We start from the raw sequence: 21,409 nt of genomic DNA, 5'->3' as shown, positions 1-21,409 counted from the left end.
TATGTACAGCTGATGAACCATATCTGAAAGCTTTGTACTTAAGGTCAAACACAGCTCCTGAAAAATTATGTGATTATGAATGCAGAAAGGTACAGTCAGATTTTGATCTACCATGTTATGCAATCTGGAATGCATCTCATTGGAAACGGTTTAATTTGTCCGCTTGAAAATGATCCCAAACACCCTCCCAATGCAATAAAAGCATATGTGATTAGAAAAACACACAATGGAACACTATCAATCATGGATGGCCTCCCCAGAGCTTATAGGTGGACAATACTGAAGCAATGTGGGGTCATATTAATGGAGAATGGAAGAAAAGAAAGCCAAAATCCAAAGAAAGAGCTATGAATGTTCTTCACTAAGCCTGGATAATTATTATTAAAGAAATGACAAGAAAGCTTGCCTGAGGAATATAGAATATGTCAATAGAAGGTGGTCATTAAGGTGGTTTTTGCCTCTCTTTTTCTATGTGTCTATGTACGTTTTCATAAATCTCTCTACTTCTTTCACATTCTCCTAGAAAAATACAGAGCACTGTAAATTTCAGAGCACTGTACATCTGAAGGAGTTGAACAGTAGTTCGTTCCCTTTTGAGTTTTATTTTTGAAAGACAAAGCCGGAAGTCTTCCGCGCACTTCCGCGTAGCTTGATTCTTGGAACTGAAGACGCCCATTTCCAGTCCACACCCGCCCGGCTGCTGGATCGATCCTCCCCTCTTCAGTAGCTGGATCGTCAGCCTGGATGCCGATCAGCACCGCTATTCTACCGCAACAGGTAAAAGAATAGAAATCATTACCACGCTTATACCAAACAAAATGCATGACTTGCTGGATACTGTCGCTGAAGATTTTCTTCCCCTCTACCTGTTCTTTCAAGGTAAGTGGGATGTCCTGCTTTATTAAACCCAGCATTTAAAAAGGCGAGGCAGTGCAGCGTATTAACAACGAGGTTTGTCTGCCTGCAGTACAGCCCATCGTTATGCTGAAAATATGTGGAGCTCTCAAACCTGTCTCTGAGCCACTAGTGCTAGTCTTTTGTCTGCGTTATGGATGAAGAGCACCCCATATGGCTGAAAACTGGTTCTTCAGATCTTTTCACTGTTTACTCATTCATTTTGCTTGTTTGAATAAGGCAGAGAAGAGGAAAAGGAAAACTAACCTGGATTTAAAGAGAAATTCATTTTTTTAAAGCAGTCAAAATAGATTTAGGCTTTCAATTACTAGTCTTTTTTTCAAGATAATATAATTATCTATGTATATTATTAGATATATACTGTCTAATATATATATACTATGTGCAACAACAACAAGCAGGGAATGGTATATTGTTTTTATGATAAAAGGTGTAACTCCAAAGGTTATTCCTGTGTTCCCTCAGGTACTACTTAAAGGAAATGACATGCTTCCCCGTGACTATTAAACATGCTGAAAATCACTGCTGTGTTTAACCTGAGGGAGAAAATCTATGTGATATTTCTCAAAGTCACTTTAACGGTCTGCTGGGTGTCTGTGCTCAACTTCTTAGGCCCAGCAATTTCCCTAAAAGGTGACTTACATTTGGCGCTTCCTCCGTTAAAAGATGGAAAATATAACATGAGGAGGGCCTCCGGTTCGAAGCCCCATCAAATGCGTTTGTTATCTTTATTTTTCCTGTAATAAAAAAGTGTCATCAGCTGTTTAATAGTTGAGCAAAGGTGTGAATTTCCATTCTTATATATGAGATGACTGGGGCAGCTTTGGATGTTTATGCACGTACGTGTTGAATCACTGCAGCAAAGACTAATTATAGAGATTGCTTTGTGTGTGAGTGTGTTTATGTGAGTGTTCTGCTGCCCTCAGTGAAAACAGAACGAGGAGACTTTCTTTGCTGAAGTGGCAAAGTCCATGTGACTGCAATTTCTGTGACATCTGTGCTTTATCCCAGAAGGGACTGTTGCTTATCCACCTGCCGAGACTCAAAGCGTTGCGTAATATCCACACGTTCACATAAGTGTACAGTACACCAGCGTGTTCACTGGTGTGGTGAAACAGGAACCTGATGTGCTTCAGAGTCCATTCTCATATAGCAGTTACAGTGGCATGGATGCTGTGTTGAGGTTAATTTGGCATTATTATTATTTTGTCTTAAGTATGTGGGGAAGAAGGTGAGGTTGGAGGTGCTGCTGAGTGTGTTTTTCACTGTCGGGGGTGGAGGGAGTGTACGGGAAGTTAAAAATAAAAAAGGTGAATAATTTCATTGAGCTGACCCATAAACGTACCAAAAGGATTAGAATGATTCTTCTGTCGGATGCGTCCCCAATTTTCACCTGCAGCACACTGGGGGGGAAGGTGTGTGGCATGTGTGCGCTTGTGTGTGTCTGCTCTCTTGTGAGTAGGAGGAAAATACCAGCACATGCACACAGGACACACGCATGCACACAGGCTTCTTTCTTCCTCAGGCTTCGCAAAGCTTCCTGGGCTGTGTCCGCTAGAACAGGGTCCCCCTCTGTGTGAGGAGGGTGTGTTGGACACACTCCGCGCACACAGGCCGAAACATTGATATTCACGTCAGACCGGTCCAGTGTGGTGCACACAGGTGTCAATCAGCATGCTGGGCAGAGTCAAAGGTTCTTTGATTCATTTTGTTCCTCAGCACTGCTGGCCCTTAAACGATTTATGTCTTATTCCTCATATTAGAAACTTTCAAAATGCTTAATGCAATGTTATTTTTAAACATCAGTGTAACATCAAGGCTAGCGGTACACTCTTTCCTTTGACTGCTGGCTTTGCAACATCAACCTGTGTAAGTATGAAAATAGTGTGTGCCATTTGTTCTTCATTTGCTTCTTAAAGACGCCAAAACTAGAACTAAACTTGCGCTGCAAAGTAATTTGTTCTATGCTCAAATTTTTAATGGTTTATTTTCCGTCATGATTATTTTTGTAGTATTTTGTGTCCAAAAGTTCATTTGGGGATCTGGCATGATTTGAAGTAGCATTGTGAGATGATTGTGTTTCTCTCCGCTACATCTGCCATACCAGCAGGGGACGAGCTGCAAGGTAAATCAAATCAAAGACGCATAATGACATTTTAAAGTTATTTTCAGACATCCAAGGGACTTCAATCAGTGTACCATTTTGTTGTGAACCTGTGCAGGTACAGTCACTGTTGATGTAGAGGGTGTCCTCTTTCCTCTTTTGTTGATTTAGTGCCGTTGTCATCCAGGATATAGCATGTCCTGTTTAAACAGTGGAGACTCTCTCTAACCTAGCCAACGGGAGATATTGTTATATTTGACACCAGGTACACCTCAGGGTACAGGGTTGTGTATAAGGGTGGATGAGACTCTGCTAAAAGCCTATACATGTTTGCACATGGAAGTGTTAGGTACACGCAAATAGCATAGAGCCATGTGAAAAAGAAAGTTTGCACAGGACTCTGTGCAGTCCTGGGAAAATCTAAGTACATCCTTTAAGAGCATTTAAGAAGGTAAGAAGCATCTAGGTGGTGCTAATCCAATGCACTTGATTAACTGCTGATCATCAAGTGTGAGCACCTCTGAGGCAGACGTTTTGGCAGTTCAGTTGTTTGTTAACACAGTGACACATCATCTCAGACCATACAGGCCGCAGTTAGCATGTTAGGTGTTAACGTTTGTGAGAGTACAGTTAGAAAAAGATTGTAGAAGTATGGATTTTTTTGGAGGCGTTGCCTGGAGAAAGTCTCTAAAAGGACTTTGGTAGTATTGCTTAGACTAGACAAGACTTCTGGAACAATGTTCCTTGGACAGACAAGACCAAAGTGGAGATGTTTGGCCATAATGCACAGCACCATGTTTGGAGAAAACCAAACACAGCATATCAGCACAAACCTCTCATACCAATGGTCGAGCATGGTGGTGCAGGGGCGATGATTTGGGCTTATTTTGTAGCCACAGGTCCCGGGTACCTTGCAGTCACTGAGCTAACCATGAACTCCTCTGTATACCAAAGTATTCTAGAGTCAAATGGGAGTCCATCTGTCTGACAGCTGAATTTTGACTAATGTAGCAGGACAGTAATCCCAAGCACAGCAGCAAATCTACAGCAGAGCGGCTGAAAAGAAAAGATTCAAGGTGTTGTGATGGCCCAGTCGTGGCCCAGTCCAGAACTCAACCTGGTTCAAATGCTGTAGTGGGACATTGAAGGTGCTGTGAATAAACAAATGAGTTAGGGGAGTCTATGTTAGCTGTCATAGGGAGAGAGGCAGGGGACACCCTGCATAGGTCACCATTCTGTCACAGGGCTTAAATATGGGGAAAGACAACCATTCACACCTGTGGCCAATTTAGATTCACTAATTACTCTAACCCTGTGTATGGGACTGGGGAGGATACCAGAGTACCTGGATAGAATAAACTCCACACAGAAAGGCAGCAACCAGACTGCATATGCATATGAAAATAACAGTGCTAAGCACCAGATCACTATGGCGTCCCTAATCATGAGGGATACTTAGTTTTTCTTAGAAGATTGCATAGAATACTTTGAAGACATTACTTTTTCCACAGGTGTACATGTACTCACACACAGAGACACATACACATAGATGAGGAAACTGCCAACTTTCTGTGTATATATGTGTTAAGAAAATATTTCATTACTTATAGGACCTCATCTCGGGTGAGACACTGATGAGGTTTTAGTACATGGTGATGAGTTAGCCACACAGTTTCAATAGATGGCAACAACAAGGAAAAGTGAGATCATTTCAAGTGAAGTGGGAGAGTGAGCACTGTAAATCTTTACTGGGTGTAAAGAGAGGTCCATGTATTTTCTTTCTTTTCTTTCTTTCTTTCCTTTTTTCCAAAGAACATAATTTGCATCATCATTTTGATGCTTGAATCCACACACCAGCAAAGATGAGTCATAGATAGGGAACAGAGGCTCCAGAAAGTCACTGAACTGAAAAGAGGCATGCAAGTACAGCACAATGTGTTTCTTCAAGCTTAATCGCAAAGTGTTGCTGTAAAGGCGAGTTGCATTTTCTATGTACAGGCAGTTTGTGCCAGAATATAATATCTAGACTATATCTCGGGGGTTTTTTGGTTGGTTTTTTTTTGGTTATATAAAACTTCCCACACAACCCATGGGTTGTCATGTTCAGGCTTGTGGAACAAGCTGCAGTCAGGTCCATATGTTTTTGGACAATGACACATATTCTTTGTTGTAATTTGGCATCTGTATACCACCACACTGGATTTTAAGTCAAACAATCAACATTTGATTAAAGTGCAGACTTTTGTCTTTAATGGATTTAGCAAAAGCACGGTCCCCCACTTTTAGAGACTCAAAAGAAATTGGTCCAACTAAAATAATTTTAAATATGGGGATTGTTGGAGAATATTTAGCAGTTAATAACTGTCTGAAGTCTAAAACCCACAGGCATCACCAAATGCTGTGTGTGGTCCTTTAAGATACTTTATCAGGCCTTTACTGGAGCCACCTTCAGTTGCTGCTTGTTTGTCGGCCTCTGTATTCAGCTTCAACTTCAGTAACTAAAGAGTATCCCGTGTTGTGTTGACTGATTGACCATTGAAGAATATCCTTTTTCTTTGGTGTGAGAAACACTTGGGTTGTTTATGGAGTTTATGCCTCCCTGAGTGTTCTTGCATTGGTTCTGTAAGTTGTTGTGAAGCTGTTGAGAACCATGGAAATAATTCTGTGGTATTTCAGGCATTTCGGTGTTGCTGAGCTAACCAGTGCATTCATTCTATTTAAGAATGTACCAGATTGTTGATTCTTGCTATCTGTCTCTGGTTTTCCAGCCTAATGATAGCCTCCCTCACTTGCACTGATGTCTCTCTGGACCTCATATTCATACTTTTACTGAATGGTTACCAAATACAAGTTCAGCAATTGGAATCAACTCCAAATCTACCTATCGATTTATCCAATTACTGTTAAGGCTCAGAGAAATGTGTATAAAAATGGCTGTAATTCTTAAATAGCTAATGTAATACGCTTTAATTAAAGCTGAAATTACATATTGTTTGTTTGATGTAAAATACACATTCAGTCTCATATTGATATGGTCCCTTATTTTGCACAATGTAATGTACATAGATGGCAGTAATGTGCATAATACATGTATACTCGCAGATTTTTATACAAAGAACTACAGTAATTTATATAGCTTTAATAATATTTTGACACAATCCTGCATGCTTCATATTTATCTGTTTCTCATAGTTCCGTAGCTCTCTTGTTCACTATGGGATTTTGATTCTGTGTTAGTCCTGTACATATTGCAAAACTGACGATAACATTGACTCTGACTTTTAGTTATAGATCTAACTGTAAGACATTTTTTGCATTGCATCCAGATATTTAATTAAATGCCCTTGTAGAAAACTTACAAGCATACAAAAAAATGACAAAAAATTACTTCTGCATTGATACATGAATATGAATTCTTTTGTTAATTCGATATTTCTGCTTTTGATAGAACTGACAAATAATGGTGTGTATATGTTATCTGAAATGCGCTGATGCGAAGACCATTCTATTGCAGAGTGTAATGCAGAAAAAGATGATCGTACTCTGGCTGTACTGTTTAACATGCTGTAAGGAGCTAGTTTGTGAAATCCATTGCTGAAGATTAGCCCATTATTTTACTCCCTAAAATCTATATCATCACTCATCCCCAGAAGACAGTTTGTGTCAGCCTCCATTCACTATAAAACAATTGTTTTCCTGTAACTGCTTCCTGTGTTTCTATTTTAGTTGGTATTTTTTTTTCATAAAATTGGGAATTTAGTTCATAAATGTCAGTATTGTTTGCTAGTGCGCGTGAATTATTTGTTGCCTATGTTGTATATGCGCAAGTTTGCACGGAGCCGCTGGCGTAGACACTCGAAATATACCGAAGCATAAGCCTCAGCGGGCTGTTCATTTCTCTTAAGTAATTGGCAGTGCCGGCATGTACAGACAGTGATTTATACTACAAGATAGCCACAGTCTCCCCTCCAGGAATTCACACAAAAACAGGGAAGCAAATGATGGAGCAACAGTGTAATAAGAACGGAAGGGGAGTAGGAGTGGAAAGAAACTATGTGGGAATCATAAGAGATACGTTTCAATGAATGATGAATAAGAAATAGAGGAGTTGAAATAAAAAAAGACAGTGAGGGGTGAAGTGAGGAAAAAGTTGTGATGGAAGGACTTAGTGAAAGCAAAAAAGGAGATTGCTTAGACCTGACAAGAATCACAAGTGATGAGGAGAAACACTGCCTGTTAGCTAAAGGCACGCAAAGAGAAATGAGAGGAAATAAGGAGGAAATGGATGGAGTGAAGTGGAGCGGCTAACAGAATCTTAACAACAAGATTGAAAGAGTTGCTACCTATAGGTGTGGTTTATATGCAAAATAAGCTTGAATGTCGTGATAATTTGGGGCTTTTAATTATTGTTTTCTAACACAGACCTGGCTTTGAAGTATAGTATAAAAACCTTCAGAAGCTTGATGTTAGTCTGCTTTATCTATCCCAAAACCAGATTTGATTTGTGTTTGGGTTCCTGTTGGACCACCCAGTCGTGTCCAAGTTTCAACTATCCAGCTGTTGATTTCAAGTGAAGTTGAAGAATCTGGACATAGTCCTCCTTCTTCATTATTTCATCAAAGTTGTGCATTGTACCAGTAGCAGTGGCAGCAAAATAGCCCCAGAGCGTGATGCTAACACCACCATGCTTAGCAGCTGGTTTCATAGGCTTGAAAGTAGGCTGTGCGATATGACCAAAATCTCATATCCCGATATAACACATTTATCGTCCCGACAACAATATATATCACAAAAATTCTACATTGTCTGTAAATTCTGTGAATCTCGGGCAACTCGACTTGTGTGAAGTGTTTTCAGTTGGGTATCCTGTACCTGGAGTCGAGTGATTGACCGATGCATGAAACTATACATTTTTAGACATACGGTAAGTTGAAACGGCCGCAATTTTTTTTGGCATGTTCTAAGGTTTATTTTTTAGCACCTGACAGCTCTTTTTAGCTTCTCATCCGTAAACACTGTGCATACTATTTCACGTAATTCAGTTTATTTTGAAAAATCTCAACAGGATCTTCAGCTTTATTGTGAAAGGTTTACATGGAAAATAAACAAGCGGTCGGCGGAGCCACGCGATGGTTTTACCATCGCATAAAAACAGTCGCTTGTTTGTTCGTAGTGTGGTTATATATTAAATATAAGAGAAAGAGAGAACTTTAAGAAATTAATTCTGCAGTGACCATCAAAACAATGAAAAAAATATTGCCGTAAACAGTTTATTTTGCGACACCATGAAACAAATGATAGCGTAAAATGAAACGATAGACGTTTTCATATCGTCATCCGGTATATATCGTTATATCGAACAGCCCTACTTGAAAGCCTAACTTTTAGTCCTCCAAACATGCCTTACACAAACAGTGTTTATGAGTGGATCAAACCACTTACACATAAAGCTAGTTTTCCATGTTACCTGCATGGGCTTATCTGCTCCTGGGACTATGCCAAAGATCCCAACAATTAATCTCATCAGATGGGCCAGGCTCCCTGTTGGCATACCACTTTAGATGCTGACTGCACCCAAAACAGTGATAAATTCTTATTGTTTTCAAGCTGTACTTGCTTTATTAGGGTCATATATCTATATTTGTCTCAGTAAAACACAAATATTTGTCTAAGAGCATCCATACGCCTTATTAAGGTCCAGAAATGTGTATTTTTACATACTATACAAACGAGATACATAGAAAGCAAAATGTCACAGACAAAATAAACAAGCTGATACATCAAGATTTCGAAAACACAGCCACCATCTGTAATCTCAGAGCAGACAGCAATAAAAGCAGCCATTCTCCCAGACCACTATCATTTCTTCCCCCTGTTCTATTCTTCAGCTGTCTGTCCTCTTCTTGTGTACTGCTCCGTGCTGGCATTGTCTGTAGGCCTTCTCTGTTATTTGGTCCCCATCCTTTTCGTTTTCCCCTCCTCTGCCTCTTCCCCTCCTCTGTCATCCCTCACCATGTTGGCCACTCACTCTGCCTTCCTTGCTTTGTTAACAAGGAGCTGATTTTTTCCCCCTTTTTTTTTTTTTTGCTCCTGCATGGATGTGTATCATTTCTGCCGTCTTCCCCATTCACACTTGCATTGCTTGCATTCCTCACTTATACCCCCCTTGCTTCGTGACACACACACACACTCAAATGCACACATAACACACTCACATCTCTCTCTCTCTCTCTCTCGCTCTTTCTCTGCAGATGTCTGAGGGCTTGCCAGCTGAGTAGAGGACTTCCCTCTCTGCCCGTGCTTTCCACCTGCAACCATGAATGGTAAGAACACTTTGGTTTTTTTGTCTTTATCGGACATGTGTTTGAGCTCAGAACATCTCTGTCTATGCTGGGCAGATCTGTGGTCCTGCTGAGACAATAATGAGGGCTGGAATTTACTTTAAAGGGCAGAAAAAGGTCTGAGACCAATAAGCGGCTGTTTGTGTTATGCCTCATTTCTAAACTTTAATCTCTCCCTCTGGCCGTCCTCCTGCCAAGACCGAACATTCGAGTGCATCTGCTTTGTGCTTTAGTCAGCTTGAACTCCTTTTTTTTTTTTTTTTTGCTACAAGTGACTGCTTGTTTTGACTGTAACGTGTGAGGTGTGAAATCATGTTAATGGGATATTGATCTGCAAACAGAGACAAGGCTCAGGCTTTAAGTAAAACCATCTAAATCCTACTTTTTTGGGGGGGAAGTTATTGAGCTGTAGCTTGTACAAACCCCTGCTGGAAAGAGGGTCGGTCTAAAGTAATATGGCAGGGATTGTCTTTCATTAATTTTAAAGGTGTTTATATGCACTGTAGTTGCACGTCAAATCAAAACAGGCATTTCAGCAGCAGCCTGTTTAGCGCTCCAGACTAACTCTGCTGTCTTGCTTTGATTCTGACTTTGACTTTTGTATCTTTATAAACCCCATCAGTTTCAAAGAAGCGATTTCCGTGGACTAAGATGCATGCACAGTTGGAGTAGCAATCCAGAAACTTGACCAGATACAAAGGGACTGGGACTTCATTCTCTGTGGAGGACACTTGGTTCACTATACAGTACTATGCAAAAGCCTAGAGCTGCCAGTCCTTTCTTTATATTTTGCTAGGAAAGTGGAAAATAGTTGCAGCGATTTATTGAAACATGCAAACCTACATGGAAATTCAGTATTTAAGGTAAAAACAAAAGTTAATAAGCTTGAAAGTCAATATTTGTTATGGCACCACTGTACCCTCTGCATTGGTTGCTTCGTGTACCGCCGCAGTATCATGACACAGTCGCTTCTATTTATGCTCGCTATTAAGATGCACGAAGCCGCTGCAATGTTCTCCTGAACAAAAAATATCTCAAATCAGGAAATGAAAGAGTCTCAAAGATCTCAATAACCATGTTAGCTTTTTTTTTTTTAAAGATAATGTAATTGTAAAATGATTCTTTCAAAATAAGTGTGACTGAGTTAAAAGTTAGTAAAATAGTTTCATAATCTCTGTTTGATTTCTCATCCTAAGATATCAGCAGCAGCAGATCCTGTATATCCTGTATATTCATTAACATGGTGAATGGTACTCATGGCCATTGATCAATGATCAGTGGTCGTGACAATTTGCATATTAATGATTAAGAAACTGACATCACAGCAAATGTACTCTTTGTAAGGTTGGGAAAACCTGCAGTCAGCTGAGACTGAAGAAGTCACTTGGATGAGTGACAAACTGATTCTCCCTTTGAAAACACTACTTCATGTGAACAAAATAAACGTTTTGATGATTGAGCATCAGGACTGCCACAAATACTGTGGTGCGCTCCACATGATGCGGCGTCAAATTCAGCACACGACACTTGCTGCAGATGCAGCCCCAAACCATGATGGAGCCTCCACCGTGTTTTACAGATGGCTGTAAACTAGGACTGCAGCTATCATTTATTTTAGTAATAAATTAATCTATTGATTATCTCATTGATTAGTCGAGTAATCGGATAAGAAATACTTTTGTCTTATTATTGAGCAATAGTAAATATTCAAAACAGAAAAAATACAGGTCTTTTAAAATATCCTGATTATTGTTTTCATTTTAGAAATTTGAGTGTTTTTTGTTTCATCTGTCAACCCCCCCCCCCCCCCCACCCAACCTTTGTGCCATATGAAAATTTCTTTTTTAAGAAAACATTTTCTTAAATGCAAAAATGTATAAATACTCTCAAGTAAAGTCAAATAAAATAAATGTGCAATCAAAACTAAGTCATAGAAAGTTCATCTTTACTTTGACTTCTTGGAAAGCTTTGAGTTTTTGTACGTGTGTTTCTGCATGTGTTCAAGTGAATGAGCAACTTTGTGTTTGTAAGCCTTTTAAAGGAGAATGTGGTGGCTATAGTGAGGAGAAGCGAACATATCAGTGTTCTGAAATTGGCCCTGTGCTTTGATGCAATGTTTTTGTGCTGCTGAAAACACGACATTATGATGGTGTAGACCTTAATTAATATTAACAATAATTCAGTGTCCACCCTAAAATCCCTCAGGTCAGTGGCTCAGAGTTTTACTGGCCCATGGACATTTTTATTGCCCTGCAAAAAAAGCTTTAATTTTTATATTTTTAAATATTGACACAATTTAATTGAGAGAGTATTTTATAGAAATTCACTTTCAGTCTAAAAATGTTATAACCCCTTGAAATAAATATGGTCTAGTGCACACCATGCCCCCCTTTAGACTCACCCCTGTTCGAGTCCATGTAAAAAAGGACGGCTGCTGTCTGCCTTCAGCAAGCTTTATAATTTAATTTGGTGTCAGACCCAGTTAAAAGTTCATCTGCATATTTTAATACAACTTCTGGAGGATTACTGCAGATTTTTCACTGTGGATGACAGCGTGACAGCGGATGGAGCAGCTACAGAGTTGGCTATTTTTTTTTTTTTTTTTCTCTAGTCAGAGTTTGTTGATGGGTGCTCACTTTTTCCCAGTAACGTTTTTAAAGGTAATCTTCCACTGTTCATTAAACAAAATGTTGAAGCAGAGAATTTGTGTCAAAAAAATTTTGTAATCGAATTATTCGAAATACTCAATGAATCGTTGCAGCTCTAATGTAAACAATCCATGTTCTGCCTTTCTTGATTCCCTCAGAACCATCACTCCAGAGTCCAGTTCATGTATATTTTGGCACACCTCAGCCTCATACCCATTCCTCTCTGTTATCCTTCCTTAAGAATGACATCTTGACAGCCACCCTTCTTCAGTCAACTGTAGATGGATCAGCTGAAGGGGTTGACGTATCTGTCAGGTCTTTGACTGGTGTGTTTCCTATTTCTTAAGGACATGAGTTTTAGATGCTGTTCATCTAGATAGTTTTAGGTTGGCTATTATGTGTAGACACAACACTAGTTCATTTCTTGAGTTAGGGGCCATTTTTTGTGATTCAGTGATTCATACATCAGTGTTAGGTGGCAAACAACAAATAAAAAAAACCCAAGTAAAAACAAAACATTCCTGTGAAAGTGGTCCGGTACAAGGACTGGATTGAAGAAGAGAAAAAGCAGTGGAATGAAAGAAAACTTTAAAAGACCTTCAGCTCTAGAAAACTATCGCTCAAGAGCACATTAAAAATGACAGGAAAGTCTATCTAACTGCTTTTTGTGTGTCTGTCTTTGTTATTGTTCCGAGTTGAAGGTGATTCAGCGTTTTTGCCCTTTCTGTGAACCACAGTTCTCAGTAGTGTTTGTGTGTGTGTGTGTTTGTGTGTTTTGTCTTCATCCTTTGATCGCAGAACATAGTTACTGTTCCTCAAAGCCCTCTGTGGAAAACCCCTAAGAGGGAATGTGTGTGTCTGCATGTGCGTCTTATCTACACACCTAATTTTTCAGTCTAACAGAGCACCAAAACGCACAACTACCCTCTCTCTGCGCTTTAATCCCATCCAGCTGAATGGCACGGAGGGGAGAATCAAGAAACATGTAATCGGTATATGATGAGCTCCTCCGAGGGAACATATTATATGGGAGGCAGAGGTATTTGCGCTATTACACTCTCATTATCACAGTGAGCCTGCAATGAGGCATTTGCACAGTCATCAGTCAGTGAATTTTAAAAACAGGTGAATTTTATGCAACAGTCGTAGAGGAGAAGTGTGTGTTTGTGCGTACACCGAAGCATTGCAGAGACTGTTGATCCAATGCAGTTATCTGAACCATCAACTTGTCCTCCCCGGGTGAGGTGTTTGATATGTAAATAGTTATAAAAGCAGTGATGTGGTTTCCCTCGGAGTACGGGAGCTGGGTGTTTGGGGTATTGACTCGCACGTCTCCTTAGGATTTAGCAGCCACCTAGACAACGGCACACAGGCTGACAAAGGGAAGTGAAAGCACACAAGGTAAAGGCGGCTGAGTAGGTGAGCTGTGGTACTGTTGGTTTAATAAAGTCTGTAGATGATGGTGCTGTGGATCCTGTTCCGTAAGAGTTAGGGATGTGATTTTTTTTTTCCTGTTTGGTCTCAATAATGTCTGAAGGTGAAGAATACACTGACTTTCAAAAAGGATACTTTCTTGATTTAATGGCAACATGAAATACCTGCTATTACCTGCTACTAGCAGGTATAGAAGACCACACAGTACAGTGACTCACACTGATACAGGCTGACTCAGTCATGGCTCTTTTCTATATATTTTGCTTCCAAGGAGCCAGACTTTATTGTAATTTTTTAAAGTGCTCTTGAGGCTTTCTGAAGGTCTTTTAAATGTTTTATTTTTACATTGACTGCTTTTTGTCTCTTTTTCAGTCCAGTTCTTGTACTTGACTACTTGCTTAAAACTGACCTATGAATCATTCAATCACAAAAAGGCCCCTAATTCAAGTTATGAACAAGTGTTGTGTCTACACATTACAGACTTCAGTTGAATCTGTGAAAAATATCAGAGATGACACAGTGACAGGCATAAAATAGTTTTTCTGCACCAACAAGGTGATTCCCAAATAGGTGTTAGCTGAAAACCTGGCATATGTCAGCATGGTGTGCATTTGTAGGCCTATAAAGCTACAGCAGACAAACAGCATCTAAAAGTTATTTTCTTGATAAATGTCCGTGATAAATTGGGGGGAAATTGTCTGACTCTTCTGTTGATCCATGTACTGTTCACTCAAGCCTCACTGGTCTCAGTGGAAGGGTGGCTGTCAAGAAAACTTTCTTAAGGAAGCGAAACGGAGAGAAAAGGCTCAAGTATGCCAAATTACACAAGAACTAGACTGCATTGGAAATTCAGTGTCAGCAGGTCTGATGGAGCGATGAATCCAAATTAGGATTTTTGCTTCGAATTTTTGTCGTTATGTGCAGAGGAGGTCAGGAGAGCGGTAAAACTGAGTGTCTTCAGTCTTCTGTAAAAGCTGGTGAAGGCTCAGTCATAGTTTGAGTCTGGACCTCAAAATGACGCAGTGTGGACTAATCGTGACAGAGAAATGAACAAAGGGCAGCCAACACCAACAAAAGTGCTTTGTAAAGTCCCAGAGAACTCCTCTTGAAAATTACTTAAAAATGTTGCACGAAAGCTTGCCTATGTCATGATCTGTGTGCAGCAGGCAGGAGTGGAGGACCAACGTGCAGGACTCAAGACAGCGAAATTAAACTGAGAGTGCAGCTTTTATTGCTGGACAGCAAAAGAACAGAAAAAAAATAGGCTAGGAATCATAACAAGGTTCAACAGGCAGACACAACACACAGCCAGGTATGAGGGTGTGAACGTACATTAACGAGGTGACACAGGGCTTGGAAAACACAAGGCTTAAATAATAATAATGATGGATTGCATTTATATAGCGCTTTTCAGGACCCCTCAAAGCGCTTTACAATTCCACTATTCATTCACTCTCACATTCACACACTGGTGGAGGCAAGCTACAGTTGTAGCCACAGCTGCCCTGGGGCAGACTGACAGAGGCGAGGCTGCCATATCGCGCCATCGGCCCCTCTGGCCATCACCAGTAGGCGGTAGGTGAAGTGTCTTGCCCAAGGACACAACGACCGAGACTGTCCGAGCTGGGGCTCGAACCGGCAACCTTCCGATTACAAGACGAACACCCAACTCTTGAGCCACGATCACCCTGGAATAATCAGGAAATGGGAGACAGGAGGGAAACGCAGCTGGGAGAAATCAGACTTAACAAGACAAGGGAAGCAAAACTAGACACACTGACATGAGACACGGACTTTCAAAGTAACACAGGAAACACAGCAGGCGCAGACTAGACACTGAACTAAACCTACACTAACACAAGGATGATGATGATGATGATGATGATAATAATAATAATAATAATAATAATAATAATAATAATCAGAACAGCACAACTAAGGAATCAGAACCTAAACCATAATACAGAATAATACAAAAACACAAGAAAAAGACGATGCTGGGTCAAAATGACCCAGAACCTTGACAGCCTAAGCATGCCATGTTAGAATTGTCTGTTTATGCCTTACGTAATGAAACTACTGCACACATTTCTCATTTCCCCAATAAAATATAAAGAAATGAGGGTGACTCAGTACTGTACGGCCTTATTAAAAGCATAAATCATATTCAATCAAATTAGTGTAAAATCCTTTCATACCCAATCCACATTTCATAACAAGTGCCTGAAATTTGCAAATATTGTGAATATGTATCAAGACTGAGGAACCCTGTAGTGTTCGGTGTCAGGTTATGTATACTAGTAAATCGGAACTGTGCCATCTTTTTATCAGGAGTCATACCGAGTGGCCACATGTTTCCAGAAGACCCCTATGGATTCGGTCATGGCTGTGTAAGAAGCTTTGCAGTGCCCCACTTACTCACATAGCATTCAGCCCTCACTGACACACAGACTGAATCGACTGACAGGCCTGTGGATGTGGCCACGCGAGCTACATGTCCCAGTGGCACTGTGCTAAATCTCGCCTTCCTTTTCTTACCTACAATAGCTTCAAATGGGGGCTTTCACAGCCAATGAGACAATGTGAAGAATACTCACATCTCTGTGAGAGATTAATTACTTTCTCCTTTTCGTGGCAGCATTTTGCTGACGGTGGCTAAAAGTGGGTCGGCCGCTGTGTGCTGCTAACATTGGCTTTATCGGGGGAAAAGCGTCCACCTTAACAGGCGTTGCTGGTGGTGGTTTCGGGCGGTTTGTGTAGACACTGAAACCATATCAGAGGTTTGGCTAGAATATTTCCTAACAAACAAACAAACCATTATCAGTGTTTGATTGTATCTGCTCCCACATTTAGAAAAAGACATTGGATCTTCTTGCTCTTAACTCTAAAGTTGCTCTACTTTCATTTTCTGGCTACGGAGCGTGCTGTTACTGAAGCTCTACACTCCATTGTGTCATTCTTCTGTATGTGAAGTATGTTAAGCAAAGGTCAGTGGATTGTTTGGGTTAGAGCTAGGGTGGAAGCTCCATCATGGGCAGGGTGGTATTTCCTGAAGCACTTGAATAAATTAGAGCCTGGAAGCCATGTCTCTGAAGACAGGAACCCGTAATCGCTCAAAAGACCTTTTTTTTTTAAATGCGAATATTATGGCTACTGTTCTGAAAAGACAGTTTTTGTCTGTTTGAATATTTTATAATCTACTCGAGTGATTAGAATTTGAGGTGTCTTTCAATATTTCTCTCCTTTTACTATAATAATATAATATTATTATATTTAATATAACAATAAGAAGTTGATTGTTATCTTTGAGACGCTAGCATTTTCCGGTTTGAGCTATTTTTATTCTAAAAGTGAGAAAACGGGTTTGATCGTGATCCTTACCGCAAGTTAATGTTGCCTTCGTTCCCAAACTAGATCCCACTTTATTTATTTATTTATTTGTGAAATCTTGGTGCACATTTTGCTTTATGTCTGTACCACCGTGATCAATATGGTAACAGCTGTCAGCATGAAGGAAGCCCATCTGTCGAGCAGAGAACTTAAAAAAGAACACGAAAAAGTTTGTTGTTTGTCCCAGTTGAGTCGTGTTTGTGTCGGTTTCCCATTCCAACCTGTTTCTAGATTCGCTGCATTAGCCTAGCGTCACTTCTTTTATACATCCCTCTCCTTCTGTACGCGCTGCGAGGCTTATTATCTGTCATTGTCTCCTTATCTTCATCTGTTGTTCAGTTGCTGCGATGAGGGGAGAGCCGTCTGTGCATACCGTCAGTTCTTTGCCACAAAATGTCTTCAAAGCTTCCAAGTTCTGTGAAAGAAGTTTGACAGAAGGTGTAAAATATGTCCCGATTGTGTTATGGTTTGATGGATTCATGCTCTTCCTTAATGATGAATTGATTATCGTCCTTGAATATAATCTTTCACTCCCCCGCCGTTAAAAGTCGTTCCGTGAAATTGAGGAAGACTTGAGTTTCGAATCCGTCACACAGCACATCATACTTCATCTTTAATTCATGGCCAACCCTCAACTTACCTTGAGATATGCAAGAGTGCAGCTGGGGCGAAAAAAAGCTGACTGGACATTTTTATACATTAATCATCATCGTGAGCTGCTTTAGAGAGTTTTCATCTCAGCTGAAAATCTCATTTGGATCGGAAATTATGCACACATTTTGTATGGTTTGGTAGAGGAATAAAAGACTAAGCTGAATTTTGTATTAGCGCATCTGCCCGGGGATCCATCGCTGACTTTAAATGTGTTTGAATTTGTTTGTGGAGACGGGTGGATCACTCCCCTCCCATAATAGCTTAAATTTGTAGAGCTTTCTTCTTTTATGTTCATTTTTCTTCCTTACAGATTATTTCCAAGTTCTGGGGGCTATACCAAGCATACCGCATCAATGCATCACTTGATATTGTGCATTTGTAGGACCGTAGGTTTATCTAACTACTCGTCCAGATTTAATAGTGTTTAATGAAGCAGTGATGTATAGGCAAAATGAGAATTCATCGATTTTATGTGAGAATCTGGGTGACTTTCTTTCATACTGAGATATAGTACCTTTCTGGTTTACTTGTACTTTTATATAGAAGGTGTATTTGTTGTCTATATTAGATGCCACAAATTAGATTACAAGATTTTCAAGCAGCTCCACGCTAACAACATTTGTAACTGATCATTTAGATCATAGGTGTCAAACTCTGGCCCGTGGGCCCAATTTGGCCCGCAGCCTAATTACATTTGGCCCGCGAAGCCATACCAAATTACTATTAGAGCTGGCCTACTTGTATTATACAGCTAATATATATATATATTGTTTAGTATTAAGCTTTGCTTGTTCCATATTCACTTTTTCAGCAAAATGTGTTTGAGTCCATAAGAAAAGATTCATTCTTATATCTGGAGGAATAAATATATTTCAATAAATATTAACGTTAGCCCACGACTTTGTTCCAGTTTTGAATTTTGGCCCACTGTGTATTTGAGTTTGACACCCCTGATTTAGATGGTGCCTAACAATTTTTATTTTTCTATTTTCCTTTCAAATAATTTAACTTCTTCAGATCTTTAAAAAACACTATAATGTTCAGCACCCATTAATTTAGATGACTCTTTAGGTTTGCCATTCAAACCTGGCATGCTGTTATGCGTCCTGTGCAGAGGGGTTACAAGCAGACTCAGATTATTATTAAAGAGCCAAGGCCCAAAAATAGGTTGTGAACTCAAACTTGACTTCCTGTTATTGCCAGCACTTATATTTTGTTTCAGCTGGACTCACATCAACAACATTAATGTCACTTTTTGTTTAGAATTTAAAATACCACAACTGTGTCTTGGTTTTGTCCAGGTGGAGCCAGTGTGTGGGCCATTACTCCGGAGGAGAGGGCGAAACATGACAAACAGTTTGAGACCCTCTCTCCCGTCCTCGGTTACATCTCAGGTAGGCTGTTTTCATAAGAAACAGACCACGAACTTGCTTCTGTTTAACGGGAGGTTGTGTCATTAGCAGTAAGTGAGCTGCATATGGTTTTTTTGTTTACCTGCAGGAGAACAAGCAAGAAAATTCTTCCTGCAGTCTGGCCTGCCTGCTTCTGTCCTGGCTGAGATTTGGTAAGCACTGACTGACAACTTGGCAAAGTCCTTGTCACAACTCAATGCTGAGCAGGAGCAAGTGGGTCAGTAGGTCCAAGATTTTGTTACACTGGCTTGCGTTCAGCTTCCTGTTGAGCATTTATTTCCTTCACAGCCTGCCACACCTAGTAAACTATGTGAGTGAAGAGAGGGCGGGGGCGTCCTGTAATTAGAACTCGCTTTCTGTGTGTGTGTGTGTGTGTGTGTGTGTGTGTGTGTGTGTGTGTGTGTGTGTGTGTATAATGAGACTGGAATTCAATCCCACCACAACCTTGTCCCCAGTGATTTTTTTTCTATTGTTTCAATAAAGAGGGAAAGAAAAATAGGAATGTACACTTTGCTACACACGGATCATTATATACTCCAAATTTTCTTCTTCCCCTCCTTTAGGAACTTAGCCGACATGGACAGTGATGGGAAAATGGACAAACTGGAGTTTTCCATTGCTATGAAGCTCATCAAACTTAAACTTCAAGGACGCAACTTGCCCTCCGCCTTGCCAGTCGTCATGAAGCAGCCTCCTGCTTCCAATTGCGGTTCAACCATCGCTTCCTCAGCACGATTTGGTACAAGCATTTATTTTCTCCAAAATGAGATAATTATGCATTTGAAAAAAATACAAAATGATTGATTTTTTTTGTGTGTTTCCTCCATATAGGAATGGGTTCTATGCCAAACCTGTCAATTGGTCTGTCATCCATGTCAGCTATGTCAGCCATGCCCATCCTCACACCCATCCCAGTTAACCCCCCCATGCCCTCAATGCAACCCCTGTTGCCAACGCCTGTGACTCTGCCTCTTATCGCCCCGCTTGGAAACTGTGGGCTCCACAACGGCACCCTCCTCACCCCACCACTCGTTCCTAACAACGCAGGTTGGTTCTGCAGTGGGAACCATTCTGGGCAAAACAAAATAGATAACGATCAATGGATTAGCTCCAGCAATGGGCCTAAAAGTGAACATAGGCCGAAGCATGACTAACAGTCATGCTCCAGAGCCATTTCATTTCATTTTACTTAACAACGATATTTCAGTGGCACACATCAATGTTATCTTGTTCACAAGCAAATAAAGCCACTGCAGTTGTAATCTGCTCATAACTTTGCACATTGCATAACAGGGTCCCATGACCTGATTGCACTTATTGCTTGCATAAACCGATATGATAAATTCCTTTAAAAATGACACTCAGCAAAAAGCTGATTAACAAACCAGAAGATTTTACATTTCACAAAAATAAAACAAAGTACCAGCCTGTCATAACTAGATTATGAATGGAACAAAAGATAGCCGTCGTCCAAAGAAGAGCTTTGAACGTAATTTCAAAAGCCTGAAGGCTACTTAAAGAAATTACCAGAAAGTTGACCTAAGATAATTTAGACTGTGTAGAAGAATAACAGTAATTTTGCCAAAAATTGACTTAAAAACTTGTTTAAAAAAAACAAAAGAACAATTATATCGAATTATCGGCTTTTTAAAGGACCAGTTATCGTCTTAAAAATCATTTACCGGTATGGCTCTAATAAGTAGCATCCATTTAAATGATCCGATTGTTTCAGCTACAGTATGTTAGCCTAATCATATTTCCAAATCTTTTCCAACTTTGAAACACATACTTTTTCTCCTTGCAAAACTTTTAAGTATCGCCACCATCTTCACCACCGAAAATGTTTCTGATGATTCACCAGAACCAGCTCTCTGCAAAGTAAAAATAAATAAATAAACCAAAAATCACCTGTCAGCTAATCAACTAACCCCAGTTTACCCAACATAAATGTTTGGTGTAATTCAGTAACATGACTTGGTTGTGTGTGATATGAAATAAGTAGATTTGTCTTTTGGTAAAGCTGAAATCTGCAACTTCTTTGCTCTTTCTTTTTTTTTAGCAGCTTTGCAGGGAGATTAGATTTTTGTTGAACAGTATGGAGCATGGTGCATACAGGATTTTACATATAATTTGTTAATATTTTATGTGTAAGGGTCAGTTATTCATGTCCTGAGCTTCAGTGGTGCAGTAAAGCAGTGAGGATTACGCTTGGAACATGAAAGAGCTGCAACTTATCTTTCTACTCTCTCAAGTCTTATATTGGTCTTGTGATGTGTGCATGCTTTGCATTTAGTATAGGCATATCTGTGTGTGTGCGTGTGTGTGTGTGTGAGAGATGCAGCACTGCAGCTTTTCACACACTCAGTGTTTGCTGCAGTTCAGATAGGAAAGTTAATTTATATCAACTGTGGGAACATATATGTTATATATACATTAGCAGTTCTTCTGTTTGGATTTCTCTTACATCTCAGTCTGTTCTCTTCATTTCTCACCTCCTCCATCTGTTCCGTG

At 40.0% G+C, this 21,409-nt stretch overlaps 1 protein-coding gene across 5 annotated transcripts in view; it reads left to right on the top strand.

Annotated features, from left to right (window-relative positions):
* The first annotated feature begins 662 nt into the window (after positions 1-662).
* itsn2a (intersectin 2a) overlaps positions 663-21,409 on the top strand; it is a 45,885-nt gene continuing 25,138 nt past the window's right edge. For 4 of the 5 annotated variants that reach the window (XM_085131951.1, XM_085131950.1, XM_085131949.1 and 1 more), the window contains exons 1-6: positions 663-777; positions 9,271-9,342; positions 18,788-18,880; positions 18,987-19,050; positions 19,462-19,637; positions 19,730-19,945. In XM_085131951.1, the coding sequence (XP_084988077.1) occupies positions 9,336-9,342; positions 18,788-18,880; positions 18,987-19,050; positions 19,462-19,637; positions 19,730-19,945 (556 nt within the window). In that variant the 5' untranslated portion in view covers positions 663-777; positions 9,271-9,335. Of the gene's footprint in view, positions 880-9,270; positions 9,343-18,787; positions 18,881-18,986; positions 19,051-19,461; positions 19,638-19,729; positions 19,946-21,409 lie in introns of all 5 variants that reach the window. The other variant, XM_085131947.1, reaches the window with a different exon arrangement.

This window comes from Neolamprologus multifasciatus, chromosome 15 (genome assembly GCF_963576455.1).
Source record: "Neolamprologus multifasciatus chromosome 15, fNeoMul1.2, whole genome shotgun sequence".
Lineage (NCBI taxonomy): Eukaryota > Metazoa > Chordata > Actinopteri > Cichliformes > Cichlidae > Neolamprologus > Neolamprologus multifasciatus.
The sequence above is the reverse complement of the archived record's forward strand: the minus strand, read 5'-3'. Positions and strand labels throughout refer to the sequence as shown.